Source organism: Rhinoderma darwinii, chromosome 9 (genome assembly GCF_050947455.1).
Source record: "Rhinoderma darwinii isolate aRhiDar2 chromosome 9, aRhiDar2.hap1, whole genome shotgun sequence".
NCBI classification, from domain to species: Eukaryota; Metazoa; Chordata; class Amphibia; order Anura; family Rhinodermatidae; genus Rhinoderma; species Rhinoderma darwinii.
In genome coordinates, this window is record NC_134695.1 from 74,288,913 (window position 1) to 74,305,403 (window position 16,491).

The 16,491-nt window shown below is 40.4% G+C and overlaps 1 protein-coding gene across 6 annotated transcripts in view; it reads left to right on the forward strand.

The window, feature by feature from the left end:
* DENND5A (DENN domain containing 5A) overlaps nucleotides 1–16,491 on the forward strand; it is a 44,929-nt gene that overhangs the window by 4,529 nt on the left and 23,909 nt on the right. For 4 of the 6 annotated variants that reach the window (XM_075838172.1, XM_075838173.1, XM_075838176.1 and 1 more), the window contains exons 2-5: nucleotides 756–827; nucleotides 6,559–6,668; nucleotides 8,203–8,866; nucleotides 15,855–16,042. In XM_075838172.1, coding sequence (XP_075694287.1) covers nucleotides 756–827; nucleotides 6,559–6,668; nucleotides 8,203–8,866; nucleotides 15,855–16,042 — 1,034 coding nt within the window. The remainder of the gene's footprint in view (nucleotides 1–755; nucleotides 828–6,558; nucleotides 6,669–8,202; nucleotides 8,867–15,854; nucleotides 16,043–16,491) is intronic. The other 2 variants (XM_075838174.1, XM_075838175.1) reach the window with 1 other exon arrangement.

Sequence of the window (16,491 nt, forward strand, 5' to 3'; positions counted from 1 at the left end):
ATTTGTAATAAAAAGTAATTACAAAGTTGCGCCAATCGCACTGATACAATGTTTTTTATATTTTCAAAAAAATCGTTTTCAAAGGTTTTCACACCAAGTGCAATTTTTATTCCACAACTGGAATTCCGCATAAACAGTGTAAGGGATGTCGGTTTTTACTATGAACTTTGGATAATTCATTGATCGCTTTCTTAAAGGAGTTTTCCAGTGAGAAAAAAAAGGATAGGCCGTCAATATCAGATCGGTGAGGGTCCAACTACCGGCACACCCAACCAATCAGCTGTTGTAAAGGGGCCGCGTTGCTTGTTTCCCTTCATTCCTGTCACTGCTCCGCACTGTAAAACGCCAACACCCTTGTAGCAGCGATTCCCAGTATTACGGCCTCCTATTCAAGTGAATGGGAAAAGACCGTTACTGTCAGCCGCCGCAGGGTACCAAGACTCGGACCCCCACCGATCAGATATTGATGGGTAGGCCTTCAATTTCTTATTGTTTGACATCCCCTTTAACCCACTCCCTCTCACTTGCTTTTCTGCCTGTGTCGGTCTTCACTGAATTTCTGGAATTCTACTCATGTACTGTAACTATGGACTTCTCCCAGATAGGGGGGTGCAACAGTGCCGGGAAATAGTGAATATGACACCCCCTGTGATTACCATCAGTAACACCGCTGCGCCCGTGATCTCTGGGGGTCCTGGGGTGTGATTGATGATTGTTCTGTGCTGATAATCCTGTTGTTTTATTATTGTGTTTAGCCCTGTGTGAGTACATACGCGCCTCTAGAGACAGAGATGGCCTCGGACGGTTCCAGTCCAGTGCGCCGGAAGGTAATCAGAGGAGCGGCAGCCGGAAGCCTTACTAAAACCGCTCTAGAGTCAGGACTCCCGCAGGCTGGGGCTACCAGTGACTGCCATGCTGGGACTAGTAGTTCTACAAAACCTGGATAGCCATTGGATGCCTAAGCCTGTGTTCGATGTAGTCTCAGCATGGAGGACGTTCCTTAAAGGAGGATTCCGCCTAACATCGGAAGAGCAATGTAGAATCCTGAACGGCTGCATCAGTGCCGACATCTTGGATGTGTGTTTTCCATTGTTATTCTTAGTATTACTTATTATTTCTTAAAAGGGCCGGTACAGTCTTCTGTAAATGAAGTTTAATCATTGCCTCTGCTTGCTGCCAGTGAATAGGAACATTGTTTACATCATGCCCTAGTTGTTTGCTATAATGTATCAGCGTGGATACGGCTGTGTTTACTTCGTGTTTGATGTTTCTGTCGTGAGTAGAAGTCGCCCTTGGCCTACCATGAAAAAAACGTAAAAAACCAAACGTACACCGCCGTATAGGAAGTCACAGCCGCCTACGTATTCCCAATCAGTTAACAAAAAGCGAGGAGCTGAGGTATACCGGGCATTTCTTGGCATCGCGGTGGGAAAGCAACTATTCCGAATGAAGGGTAAAAACGCCATGTGAACAGAGCCTTCAGCTGGCCATACATTCTAGGTAGCTGTCGGCTGCCCGCTGTTCCTCTCCCCTCCCCCGCCGTACACTAGCGCGCTCGGTTCGGTTGAGCATGTGATCTCGGAGAAAGCCGCTACCACACTCCTCTGCTGGCGGTTTATCTAATGAAGAGAAGGATTGGCATGTTGAAATTGAACATGCCCCCAACCCTTCTCTCCTGCAACATCTGCGGTCGGGGGAGAGTCGGGACTCCGGTCCCGGCGAAATTGGCAGGTTTGGCCGACCTGCATCTAATGTGTCTAGCCAGCCTAAGGGCTTATTCAGACCAACATATATATGTAGTCTGTGTGACGGCCCTCTCACGGCTGATGTATTTCTGTGGAGCTTTATTTGACGGACCATGTGAAGGGCCCGTTAATAAAAAAAAATATGTCCTATATTTGTCCGTTTTCACAGATCCCTCTATAGATTAATGTATATAAGGGATACGTGAAAACGTTTCTCGCACGGGTGCGACTCGGACATGATAAACGACAGTTTTTCACGTCAGAGTTTACACTCGTTCGTCTGAATAAGCCCTAAAAGTTCAACCTGAAATCCTGGAAATAAGACATACGCAAAACGTGAAGCAGAGATCTTGAAAATGGTAATCAGCAGAAAAACAAGGACAATTCGAACATTTCATTCAATGATTAAGCTTTATTTAAAGACTGGAACATCCCTGATATTTTTCTCTACCTCTTGTAATGAATGAACTGCTTTTCACAATAGTGACCTCACACATCCAAGATGGAGTCTAAATCTGTGTTGGTTTTATGAACACGTTCTCTCATTCAATATTGCTCCCCTCTTTCTGTATCCTCGTGTCTGAACTCGGGTTACGTCTGTGAAGTCAAGCTTCAATAACCAGTCTGCATCCAAAAAGATCCAGCTTACTGACGTTGAGCTTTCTAGCCTCTTACTGACGTTGAGCTTTCTAGCCCCTTACTGACGTTGAGCTTTCCAGCCCCTTACTGACGTTGAGCTTTCCAGCCCCTTACTGACGTTGAGCTTTTCAGCCTCATACTGACGTTGAGCTTTCCAGCCTCATACTGACGTTGAGCTTTCCAGCCTCATACTGACGTTGAGCTTTCCAGCCTCATACTGACGTTGAGCTTTCCAGCCTCATACTGACGTTGAGCTTTCCAGCCTCATACTGACGTTGAGCTTTCCAGCCTCATACTGACGTTGAGCTTTCCAGCCTCATACTGACGTTGAGCTTTCCAGCCTCATACTGACGTTGAGCTTTCCAGCCTCATACTGACGTTGAGCTTTCCAGCCTCATACTGACGTTGAGCTTTCCAGCCTCATACTGACGTTGAGCTTTCCAGCCTCATACTGACGTTGAGCTTTCCAGCCTCATACTGACGTTGAGCTTTCCAGCCTCATACTGACGTTGAGCTTTCCAGCCTCATACTGACGTTGAGCTTTCCAGCCTCATACTGACGTTGAGCTTTCCAGCCTCATACTGACGTTGAGCTTTCCAGCCTCATACTGACGTTGAGCTTTCCAGCCTCATACTGACGTTGAGCTTTCCAGCCTCATACTGACGTTGAGCTTTCCAGCCTCATACTGACGTTGAGCTTTCCAGCCTCATACTGACGTTGAGCTTTCCAGCCTCATACTGACGTTGAGCTTTCCAGCCTCATACTGACGTTGAGCTTTCCAGCCTCATACTGACGTTGAGCTTTCCAGCCTCATACTGACGTTGAGCTTTCCAGCCTCATACTGACGTTGAGCTTTCCAGCCCCTCACTGACGTTGAGCTTTCCAGCCCCTCACTGACGTTGAGCTTTCCAGCCCCTCACTGACGTTGAGCTTTCCAGCCCCTCACTGACGTTGAGCTTTCCAGCCCCTCACTGACGTTGAGCTTTCCAGCCCCTCACTGACGTTGAGCTTTCCAGCCCCTCACTGACGTTGAGCTTTCCAGCACCTCACTGACGTTGAGCTTTCCAGCCCCTCACTGACGTTGAGCTTTCCAGCCCCTCACTGACGTTGAGCTTTCCAGCCCCTCACTGACGTTGAGCTTTCCAGCCCCTCACTGACGTTGAGCTTTCCAGCCCCTCACTGACGTTGAGCTTTCCAGCCCCTCACTGACGTTGAGCTTTCCAGCCCCTCACTGACGTTGAGCTTTCCAGCCCCTCACTGACGTTGAGCTTTCCAGCCCCTCACTGACGTTGAGCTTTCCAGCCCCTCACTGACGTTGAGCTTTCCAGCCCCTTACTGACGTTGACCTTTCCAGCCCCTTACTGACGTTGACCTTTCCAGCCCCTTACTGACGTTGACCTTTCCAGCCCCTTACTGACGTTGACCTTTCCAGCCCCTTAGTGACGTTGACCTTTCCAGCCCCTTACTGACGTTGACCTTTCCAGCCCCTTACTGACGTTGACCTTTCCAGCCCCTTACTGACGTTGACCTTTCCAGCCCCTTACTGACGTTGACCTTTCCAGCCCCTTACTGACGTTGACCTTTCCAGCCCCTTACTGACGTTGACCTTTCCAGCCCCTTACTGACGTTGACCTTTCCAGCCCCTTACTGACGTTGACCTTTCCAGCCCCTTACTGACGTTGAGCTTTCCAGCCCCTTACTGACGTTGAGCTTTCCAGCCCCTTACTGACGTTGAGCTTTCCAGCCCCTTACTGACGTTGAGCTTTCCAGCCCCTTACTGACGTTGAGCTTTCCAGCCTCATACTGACGTTGAGCTTTCCAGCCTCATACTGACGTTGAGCTTTCCAGCCTCATACTGACGTTGAGCTTTCCAGCCTCATACTGACGTTGAGCTTTCCAGCCTCATACTGACGTTGAGCTTTCCAGCCTCATACTGACGTTGAGCTTTCCAGCCTCATACTGACGTTGAGCTTTCCAGCCTCATACTGACGTTGAGCTTTCCAGCCTCATACTGACGTTGAGCTTTCCAGCCTCATACTGACGTTGAGCTTTCCAGCCTCATACTGACGTTGAGCTTTCCAGCCTCATACTGACGTTGAGCTTTCCAGCCTCATACTGACGTTGAGCTTTCCAGCCTCATACTGACGTTGAGCTTTCCAGCCTCATACTGACGTTGAGCTTTCCAGCCTCATACTGACGTTGAGCTTTCCAGCCTCATACTGACGTTGAGCTTTCCAGCCCCTCACTGACGTTGAGCTTTCCAGCCCCTCACTGACGTTGAGCTTTCCAGCCCCTCACTGACGTTGAGCTTTCCAGCCCCTCACTGACGTTGAGCTTTCCAGCCCCTCACTGACGTTGAGCTTTCCAGCCCCTCACTGACGTTGAGCTTTCCAGCCCCTCACTGACGTTGAGCTTTCCAGCCCCTCACTGACGTTGAGCTTTCCAGCCCCTCACTGACGTTGAGCTTTCCAGCCCCTCACTGACGTTGAGCTTTCCAGCCCCTCACTGACGTTGAGCTTTCCAGCCCCTCACTGACGTTGAGCTTTCCAGCCCCTCACTGACGTTGAGCTTTCCAGCCCCTCACTGACGTTGAGCTTTCCAGCCCCTCACTGACGTTGAGCTTTCCAGCCCCTCACTGACGTTGAGCTTTCCAGCCCCTCACTGACGTTGAGCTTTCCAGCCCCTCACTGACGTTGAGCTTTCCAGCCCCTCACTGACGTTGAGCTTTCCAGCCCCTTACTGACGTTGAGCTTTCCAGCCCCTTACTGACGTTGAGCTTTCCAGCCCCTTACTGACGTTGACCTTTCCAGCCCCTTACTGACGTTGACCTTTCCAGCCCCTTAGTGACGTTGACCTTTCCAGCCCCTTAGTGACGTTGACCTTTCCAGCCCCTTACTGACGTTGACCTTTCCAGCCCCTTACTGACGTTGACCTTTCCAGCCCCTTACTGACGTTGACCTTTCCAGCCCCTTACTGACGTTGACCTTTCCAGCCCCTTACTGACGTTGACCTTTCCAGCCCCTTACTGACGTTGACCTTTCCAGCCCCTTACTGACGTTGACCTTTCCAGCCCCTTACTGACGTTGAGCTTTCCAGCCCCTTACTGACGTTGAGCTTTCCAGCCCCTTACTGACGTTGAGCTTTCCAGCCCCTTACTGACGTTGAGCTTTCCAGCCCCTTACTGACGTTGAACTTTCCAGCCCCTTACTGACGTTGATCGTTCCAGCCCCTTATTGACGTTGAGCTTTCCTTCCTCTTACTGTCGCTGAGCTTTCTAGCCTCTCACTGTCGTTGAGCTTTCTAGCCTCTCACTGTCGTTGAGCTTTCTAGCCTCTCACTGACGTTGAGCTTTCTAGCCTCTCACTGTCGTTGAGCTTTCTAGCCTCTTACTGACGTTGAGCTTTCTAGCCTCTCACTGTCGTTGAGCTTTCTAGCCTCTTACTGACGTTGTGCTGCTCCTAGCCTCCTCTATTTGTAGCGGAGCTCAGCGCTTTCTCTTCAGATTCCGGAACGTAATCATCTTCTGCTTTTTTTTTCTTCCTGTGCGTCTGTCCTAATTTTGACTTTCTCGCTGCAGTGTTGTTTTCTGATTCTCTGTAAGACATCAGCTCGTCCTTCACTGCGCTGCAGAAAATGATATTTTTAATCTCTGAACTTTATTTTTGAAGCTGATCCTTCAGCCCTGAACCCACTATCTGGATAGATATTCTGATTGGTATTGATATAATTGCGGCCCTGAGTATTGCTGCCGCACAGTGATCCCGGGTCACGGACTCCGTCCCCGTTTTCTTATCATTTTTTATATAAATAAAAGCAATAGTTTCCTGGGTCTGTGCCGGAATGTTTTTTCCCCCAGAAGTCAATGGGAACTGAATGATCCACTCATTGACACCCCCTGTACATCATCTGGCGGTCCGTCACCCATTCCCCTCCACTCTATGTTTTCTTGCAGCTCAGGGTTCAGGCTCCGCTGTGTGTCGATGCGTTTCAGTAATTAACAGATGTCTGCTTAGATAATTCTGCTAACGCGCTTTACTCTGGCAGGTGGCAGTCTGTAGTCTGGAGCACGGAGGCGTTTCTGTGTCACTGATCTGCTGATTCACTGCTGTCCTCGCTGTTTCCGGGGACCTGCGGCTTCTCTCACCTCTCGGCTTGTGTCATTGTTCCCTTACAGGAGAGAATTTCGAGCAGACCCCCCTCAGACGCACTTTTAAGTCAAAGGTCCTGGCACGGTATCCTGAAAATGTGGAGTGGAATGCGTTTGACCAGGACGCGGTGGGCATGGTATGTGGACGGGCCGATCTTCATACTTGGGCGTTTTCATTGGTTTTTCATGTAATGTCTTCTTTATGTGAAGCGCAGGTTAGTTGAGCAACTTTAAAGGCTATGAACACGTTTTTTTTAATAAATAGGTCGGTCGGTGTGATTAGTGGAACTTCCTAATTAGTTTTTATTAAAAATTATGTTTACTTTTTAAGATACAGCTGTTTTGTCTTCTCTATACAGAGCAGCTGTATCGTTCGCTATTCATTGAATCCGTCAGTCCCGCGGACCTAACGGGTTCAGTGTCCGAGACATGCAGGACCCACCAACACTGAACCCGTCAGGTCCGCGGGACTGACGGATTCAATGAATAGCGAACTCTACAGCTGCTCTGTATAGAGAAGACAAAACAGCTGTATCTTAAAAAGTAAAAATACATTTTAATAAAAACTAATTAGGAAGTTACACTAATCACACCGACCGACCTATTTATTAAAAAAAAAAAAAAAGCAGCCCTCAAAGTTTTACAATTTTGCTTTTATTATCTTTTCCTGATCCTTTGTAATATTATACTCCAGTCACATCCAGAGCTACATTCACAATTCTGCTGTAAAATCCTGTCTAAGAGTACGTTCACACAGGGAGGATACGCTACGTAAAAGCACACCGCGTATCCGCCCTGTTGCCGCAGCGAATTTGGGCTGAAAAAACGCACCAAATTCTGCTGCAGGTTTTCCACCAGAATGTCCGCTGCGGAAAACTGCACCTAGAAAATAAAATAAAAAATGATTCATACGTACGTAGCCATGGCGACGCGTCCCTCCGCCGTCCCGCAGCCCTACCTCCTGGGATGACGTTTCATCCCATGTGACTGCTGCAGCCTGTGATTGGCCTGTGATTGGCTGCAGCAGTCACATGGGCTGAAACATCATCCCAGGAGGCCGGCATGGAGGGAGGAACACAGAATTCCGGGTAAGTATAAGTTTGTTTCTTTTTCTGAGTTGCGTTTTTTGCGGTGGAATTGCTGATTTTCTTCGGCTATTTGTTACAGGTTTTGAATTTAATGAAAAAAACCTGCAACAAATAAACAGCGTTTATGCAAATACGATTGACAGGCCGCGAATTAAAAAAAACGCGCCGCAGGTCCATTTCGGAGCGTTTTTTCCGCTTATCATTTAAGCAGCGTGTGGAGGAGATTCGTTCAAATCTCATCCGCTCTGCTGTTACTGTATCATGCTGCCCATTTTATGCAACAAATTCCGTAGCGGAAAATCTGCAGTATTTACGCTCCTCGTAAACTTACCCTTACACTCCAGATATATCCAGAGCTGCATTCACTATTCTCCAGCCTCCTAACATCTTATCTGATCGGCTGTCACAGAGCTTTTTTTCACATTAATTGATTAGGGTGTTTGTCACCATCCGGGAGCAGCAATGAGAGCTAACAGTACAGCAGCACGGTTTTAATGCAGCTTTGAATGTGACTGGAGTATCTGATCTAAAATAATAACTGATGTGCAATAACAGTAAGGAGTCTGTGGTGGTGTCTTCACAGCTGTGTATGCCCAAGGGCCTGTCATTCAAGACTCAGGCGGACGGCAGAAATCCTCAGTTCCATTCCTTCATCATCACCCGGGAGGATGGGTCCAGGACGTTTGGTTTTGCTCTCACCTTCTTTGAGGAAGTCACCAGCAAGCAGATCTGCAGCGCCATGCAGACCTTGTACCATATGCACAACGCAGAGTATGACATCATCCACATGTCCGCCACCAATGGCAGCACCGTCAGCACAAACTGCACGGAGGACCTCAACGACTCATCTGTGACCAAGCTGCAGCGGTTCAACTCCTACGACATCACCCGTGACACATTGTACGTCTCCAAGTGCATATGTCTGATCGCCCCCATGTCCTTCATGACGGCGTGTAAGAAGGTCCTGGGGCAGCTTCACCAGGCCGTGACCTCCCCGCAGCCCCCGCCGCTGCCACTAGAGAGCTACATCTATAACATCCTCTATGAGGTTCCTCTACCACCGGCTGGGAGGTCCCTAAAGTTTTCAGGGGTCTACGAGCCGATTATCTGTCAGAGGCCGAGCACCAACGAGTTACCACTGTTTGACTTTCCGGTGAAAGAGGTTTTTGAGTTACTTGGTGTAGAAAATGTAATACAACTTTTTACTTGTGCTCTTCTGGAATTCCAGATCCTACTATATTCACAGCGTAAGTGATTTTCTGTAGTCATGTTACCCACATATAGGGGGCAGTATTATAGTAGTTATATTCTTGTATATAGGGGCAGTATTATAGTAGTTATATTCTTGTATATAGGAGCAGTATTATAGTAGTTATATTCTTGTATATAGGGGGCAGTATTATAGTAGTTATATTCTTGTATATAGGGGGCAGTATTATAGTAGTTATATTCTTGTATATAGGAGGCAGTATTATAGTAGTTATATTCTTGTATATAGGGGGCAGTATTATAGTAGTTATATTCTTGTATATAGGAGCAGTATTATAGTAATTATATTCTTGTATATAGGGGGCAGTATTATAGTAGTTATATTCTTGTATATAGGGGCAGTATTATAGTAGTTATATTCTTGTATATAGGGGGCAGTATTATAGTAGTTATATTCTTGTATATAGGGGCAGTATTATAGTAGTTATATTCTTGTATATAGGAGCAGTATTATAGTAGTTATATTCTTGTATATAGGGGGCAGTATTATAGTAGTTATATTCTTGTATATAGGAGCAGTATTATAGTAGTTATATTCTTGTATATAGGGGGCAGTATTATAGTAGTTATATTCTTGTATATGGGGGCAGTATTATAGTAGTTATATTCTTGTATATAGGGGCAGTATTATAGTAGTTATATTCTTGTATATAGGGGGCAGTATTATAGTAGTTATATTCTTGTATATAGGGGGCAGTATTATAGTAGTTATATTCTTGTATATAGGGGCAGTATTATAGTAGTTATATTCTTGTATATAGGAGCAGTATTATAGTAGTTATATTCTTGTATATAGGGGGCAGTATTATAGTAGTTATATTCTTGTATATAGGAGCAGTATTATAGTAGTTATATTCTTGTATATAGGGGGCAGTATTATAGTAGTTATATTCTTGTATATGGGGGCAGTATTATAGTAGTTATATTCTTGTATATAGGGGGCAGTATTATAGTAGTTATATTCTTGTATATGGGGGCAGTATTATAGTAGTTATATTCTTGTATATAGGGGCAGTATTATAGTAGTTATATTCTTGTATATAGGGGCAGTTTTATAGTAATTTTATTCTTGTATATAGGAGGCAGTATTATAGTAGTTATATTCTTGTATATAGGGGCAGTATTATAGTAGATATATTCTTGTATATAGGGGGCAGTATTATAGTAGTTATATTCTTGTATATAGGGGGCAGTATTATAGTAGTTATATTCTTGTATATAGGGGCAGTATTATAGTAGTTATATTCTTGTATATAGGGGGCAGTATTATAGTAGTTATATTCTTGTATATAGGGGCAGTAGTATAGTAGTTATATTCTTGTATATAGGGGGCAGTATTATAGTAGTTATATTCTTGTATATAGGGGCAGTATTATAGTAGTTATATTCTTGTATATAGGGGCAGTATTATAGTAGTTATATTCTTGTATATAGGGGAGCAGTATTATAGTAGTTATATTCTTGTATATAGGAGCAGTATTATAGTAGTTATATTCTTGTATATAGGATCAGTATTATAATAGTTATATTCTTGTATATAGGGGCAGTATTATAGTAGTTATATTCTTGTATATAGGGGCAGTATTATAGTAGTTATATTCTTGTATATAGGTGCAGTATTATAGTAGTTATATTCTTGTATATAGGGGCAGTATTATAGTGGTTATATTCTTGTATATAGGAGCAGTATTATAGTAGTTATATTCTTGTATATAGGAGCAGTATTATAGTAGTTATATTCTTGTATATAGGGGCAGTATTATAGTGGTTATATTCTTGTATATAGGAGCAGTATTATAGTAGTTATATTCTTGTATATAGGAGCAGTATTATAGTAGATATATTCTTGTATATAGAGGCAGTATTATAGTAGTTATATTCTTGTATATAGGGGTCAGTATTATAGTAGTTATATTCTTGTATATAGGGGCAGTATTATAGTAGTTATATTCTTGTATATAGGAGCAGCATTATAGTAGTTATATTCTTGTATATAGGGGGCAGTATTATAGTACTTATATTCTTGTATATAGGGGCAGTATTATAGTAGTTATATTCTTGTATATAGGAGCAGTATTATAGTAGTTATATTCTTGTATATAGGGGGCAGAATTATAGTAGTTATATTCTTGTATATAAGGAGAGCAGTATTATAGTAGTTATATTCTTGTATATAGGAGGCAGTATTATAGTAGTTATATTCTTGTATATAGGGGGCAGTATTATAGTAGTTATATTCTTGTATATAGGGGGCAGTATTATAGTAGTTATAATCTTGTATATAGGGGGCAGTATTATAGTAGTTATATTCTTGTATATAGGGGGCAGTATTATAGTAGTTATAATCTTGTATATAGGGGGCAGTATTATAGTAGTCATATTCTTGTATATAGGAGGCAGTACTATAGTAGTTATATTCTTGTATATAGGGGAGCAGTATTATAGTAGTTATATTCTTGTATATAGGAGCAGTATTATAGTAGTTATATTCTTGTATATAGGATCAGTATTATAATAGTTATATTCTTGTATATAGGGGCAGTATTATAGTAGTTATATTCTTGTATATAGGGGCAGTATTATAGTAGTTATATTCTTGTATATAGGTGCAGTGTTATAGTAGTTATATTCTTGTATATAGGGGCAGTATTATAGTGGTTATATTCTTGTATATAGGAGCAGTATTATAGTAGTTATATTCTTGTATATAGGAGCAGTATTATAGTAGTTATATTCTTGTATATAGGGGCAGTATTATAGTGGTTATATTCTTGTATATAGGAGCAGTATTATAGTAGTTATATTCTTGTATATAGGAGCAGTATTATAGTAGATATATTCTTGTATATAGAGGCAGTATTATAGTAGTTATATTCTTGTATATAGGGGTCAGTATTATAGTAGTTATATTCTTGTATATAGGGGCAGTATTATAGTAGTTATATTCTTGTATATAGGAGCAGTATTATAGTAGTTATATTCTTGTATATAGGGGGCAGTATTATAGTACTTATATTCTTGTATATAGGGGCAGTATTATAGTAGTTATATTCTTGTATATAGGAGCAGTATTATAGTAGTTATATTCTTGTATATAGGGGGCAGAATTATAGTAGTTATATTCTTGTATATAAGGAGAGCAGTATTATAGTAGTTATATTCTTGTATATAGGAGGCAGTATTATAGTAGTTATATTCTTGTATATAGGGGGCAGTATTATAGTAGTTATATTCTTGTATATAGGGGGCAGTATTATAGTAGTTATAATCTTGTATATAGGGGGCAGTATTATAGTAGTTATATTCTTGTATATAGGGGGCAGTATTATAGTAGTTATAATCTTGTATATAGGGGGCAGTATTATAGTAGTTATATTCTTGTATATAGGAGGCAGTATTATAGTAGTTATATTCTTGTATATAGGGGGCAGTATTATAGTAGTTATAATCTTGTATATAGGGGGCAGTATTATAGTAGTTATATTCTTGTATATAGGAGGCAGTATTATAGTAGTTATATTCTTGTATATAGGGGGCAGTATTATAGTAGTTATATTCTTGTATATAGGGGAGCAGTATTATAGTAGTTATATTCTTGTATATAGGAGCAGTATTATAGTAGTTATATTCTTGTATATAGGATCAGTATTATAATAGTTATATTCTTGTATATAGGGGCAGTATTATAATAGTTATATTCTTGTATATAGGGGCAGTATTATAGTAGTTATATTCTTGTATATAGGGGAGCAGTATTATAGTAGTTATATTCTTGTATATAGGAGCAGTATTGTAGTAGTTATATTCTTGTATATATGGGGCAGTATTATAGTAGTTATATTCTTGTATATAGGGGTGGTATTATAGTAGTGATTTTCTTGTATATAGGGGAGCAGTATTATAGTAGTTATATTCTTGTATATAGGAGGAGTATTATACTAGTTATATTCTTGTATATAGGGGGCAGTATTATAGTAGTTATATTCTTGTATATAGCGGCAGTATTATAGTAGTTATATTCTTGTATATAGGGACAGTATTATAGTAGTTATATTCTTTGATATAGGAGCAGTATTATAGTAGTTATATTCTTGTATATAGGAGCAGTATTATAGTAGTTATATTCTTGTATATAGGAGCAGTATTATAGTAGTTATATTCTTGTATATAGGAGCAGTATTATAGTAGTTATATTCTTGTATATAGGGGGCAGTATTATAGTAGTTATATTCTTGTATATAGCGGCAGTATTATAGTAGTTATATTCTTGTATATAGGAGCAGTATTATAGTAGTTATATTCTTGTATATAGGAGCAGTATTATAGTAGTTATATTCTATATAGGGGCAGTATTATAGTAGTTATATTCTTGTATATAGGGAGCAGTATTATAGTAGTTATATTCTTGTATATAGGACCAGTATTATAGTAGTTATATTCTTGTATATAGGAGCAGTATTATAGTAGTTATATTCTTGTATATAGGGGGCAGTATTATAGTAGTTATATTCTTGTATATAGCGGCAGTATTATAGTAGTTATATTCTTGTATATAGGAGGCAGTATTATAGTAGATATATTCTTGTATATAGGAGCAGTATTATAGTAGTTCTATTCTTGTATATAGGGGGCAGTATTATAGTAGTTATATTCTTGTATATAGCGGCAGTATTATAGTAGTTATATTCTTGTATATAGGGGCAGTATTATAGTAGTTATATTCTTGTATATAGGGGAGCAGTATTATAGTAGTTATATTCTTGTATATAGGGACAGTATTATAGTAGTTATATTCTTGTATATAGGGGGCAGTATTATAGTAGTTATATTCTTGTATATAGAGGCAGTATTATAGTATTTATATTCTTGTATATAGGAGCAGTATTATAGTAGTTATATTCTTGTATATAGGGGGCAGTATTATAGTAGTTATATTCTTGTATATAGAGGCAGTATTATAGTAGTTATATTCTTGTATATAGGAGCAGTATTATAGTAGTTATATTCTTGTATATAGGAGGCAGTATTATAGTAGTTATATTCTTGTATATAGGGAGCAGTATTATAGTAGTTATATTCTTGTATATAGGAGTAGTATTATAGTAGTTATATTCTTGTATATAGGGAGCAGTATTATAGTAGTTATATTCTTGTATATAGGGGGCAGTATTATAGTAGTTATATTCTTGTATATAAGGGGCAGTATTATAGTAGTTATATTCTTGTATATAGGGGGCAGTATTATAGTAGTTATATTCTTGTATATAGGGGGCAGTATTATAGTAGTTATATTCTTGTAGATAGGGAGCAGTATTATAGTAGTTATATTCTTGTATATAGGGGGCAGTATTATAGTAGTTATATTCTTGTATATAGGAGGCAGTATTATAGTAGTTATATTCTTGTATTTAGGGGGGAAGTATTATAGTAATTATATTCTTGTATATAGGGGGGGCAGTATTATAGTAGTTATATTCTTGTATATAGGGGGCAGTATTATAGTAGTTATATTCTTATATATAGGGGCAGTATTATAGTTGTTATATTCTTGTATATAGGGGGCAGTATTATAGTAGTTATATTCTTGTATATAGGGGTAGTATTCTAGTAGTTAGATTCTTGTATATAGGAGGCAGTATTATAGTAGTTATATTCTTGTATATAGGGGCAGTATTATAGTAGTTATATTCTTGTATATAGGGGTAGTATTCTAGTAGTTAGATTCTTGTATATAGGAGGCAGTATTATAGTAGTTATATTCTTGTATATAGGGGGCAGTATTATAGGAGTTATAGTCTTGTATATAGGGGCAGTATTATAGTAGTTATATTCTTGTATATAGGGGGCAGTATTATAGTATTTATATTCTTGTATATAGGGGGCAGTATTATAGTAGTTATATTCTTGTATATAGGGGGCAGTATTATAGTAGTTATATTCTTGTATATAGGAGAAGTATTATGGTAGTTATATTCTTGTATATAGGGAGCAGTATTATAGTAGTTATATTCTTGTATATAGGGGGTAGTATTATAGTAGTTATATTCTTGTATATAGGGGCAGTATTATAGTAGTTATATTCTTGTATATAGGAGGCAGTATTATAGTAGATATATTCTTGTATATAGGAGGCAGTATTATAGTAGTTATATTCTTGTATATAGGGGCAGTATTATAGTAGTTATATTCTTGTATATAGGAGGCAGTATTATAGTAGATATATTCTTGTATATAGGAGCAGTATTATAGTAGTTATATTCTTGTATATAGGGGGGCAGTATTATAGTAGTTATATTCTTGTATATAGGGGCAGTATTATAGTAGTTATATTCTTGTATATAGGAGGCAGTATTATAGTAGTTATATTCTTGTATATAGGAGCAGTATTATAGTAGTTATATTCTTGTATATAGGGGGGCAGTATTATAGTAGTTATATTCTTGTATATAGGGGCAGTATTATAGTAGTTATATTCTTGTATATAGGGGCAGTATTATAGTAGTTATATTCTTGTATATAGGAGGCAGTATTATAGTAGTTATATTCTTGTATATAGGGGGCAGTATTATAGTAGTTATATTCTTGTATATAGGAGCAGTATTATAGTAGTTATATTCTTGTATATACAACAAATAATTATTTTCAGTACAGTTGTCACTTCCCTTCCCCCACTTTTCTTGACATCCTATACAATGTATATAGCTCAGCTGGTAAATATTATTGGGCACAGGAAAGAACATGATCTTTGCTCCATTGTGAAACATAGTGGACGAGACGTTCTGAGTAAAATATATGAATTTACTAAAATGTATTTTACAAATGTCTTTTCGTTGTAATTGGTGTTATTCCTGCGGCTTTCCTATTAATCGGGGGGGGGGGGGGGGGGAGGGGTGTGATATTTTCCTAGTTGACTGACATCGGGAACTGTCACGGTTTATGAATTGACGGCGTTGTGTTGATTTTCAGATTACCAGAGATTAATGACTGTGGCGGAGACGGTCACGGGCCTCATGTTTCCGTTCCAGTGGCAGCACGTCTACGTCCCTATCCTGCCGGCGTCACTTTTGCACTTTTTGGATGCTCCGGTGCCATATTTGATGGGTTTACACTCCAATGGTTTGGATGACAGGTCAAAGCTGGAGCTCCCGCAGGAGGTAGGTCTCATTTGGATGGATGGGGGAGGGGATGTGTCGGTTCATTGCCGTCGCTGGGACACGAATGTCTGAGATGAGATGTCCGGCAGCTGTCAGGATCGCCTGTCTTATTTCTGGGCCTGATAACAGAAGAATTTAAAAAGTCCCAATACTTGTTATATACCCTGAACTTGTGCAAGAACCTGACACCTTTACTTTGGGGCATATACAAGATCCCCCCCTAATAGAGGTGACCTTGTGGGGGGGGGGGGGGGGTCATTTTCGCTAGAGTTTTTGACATGCAGGACATCCATGCCACATGGACCCCGTAATCTTTGCTCTCGGACCTTTCGGAGGTGACCGATTCCTTTTAAGACCGTCGTTTCATTTACCAGACTTCATATAAAGAGGCGCATTTTACTCCAACTTTCAATTTATTAGGGGGCGCACGTGTCTTAATAAATTAGGCG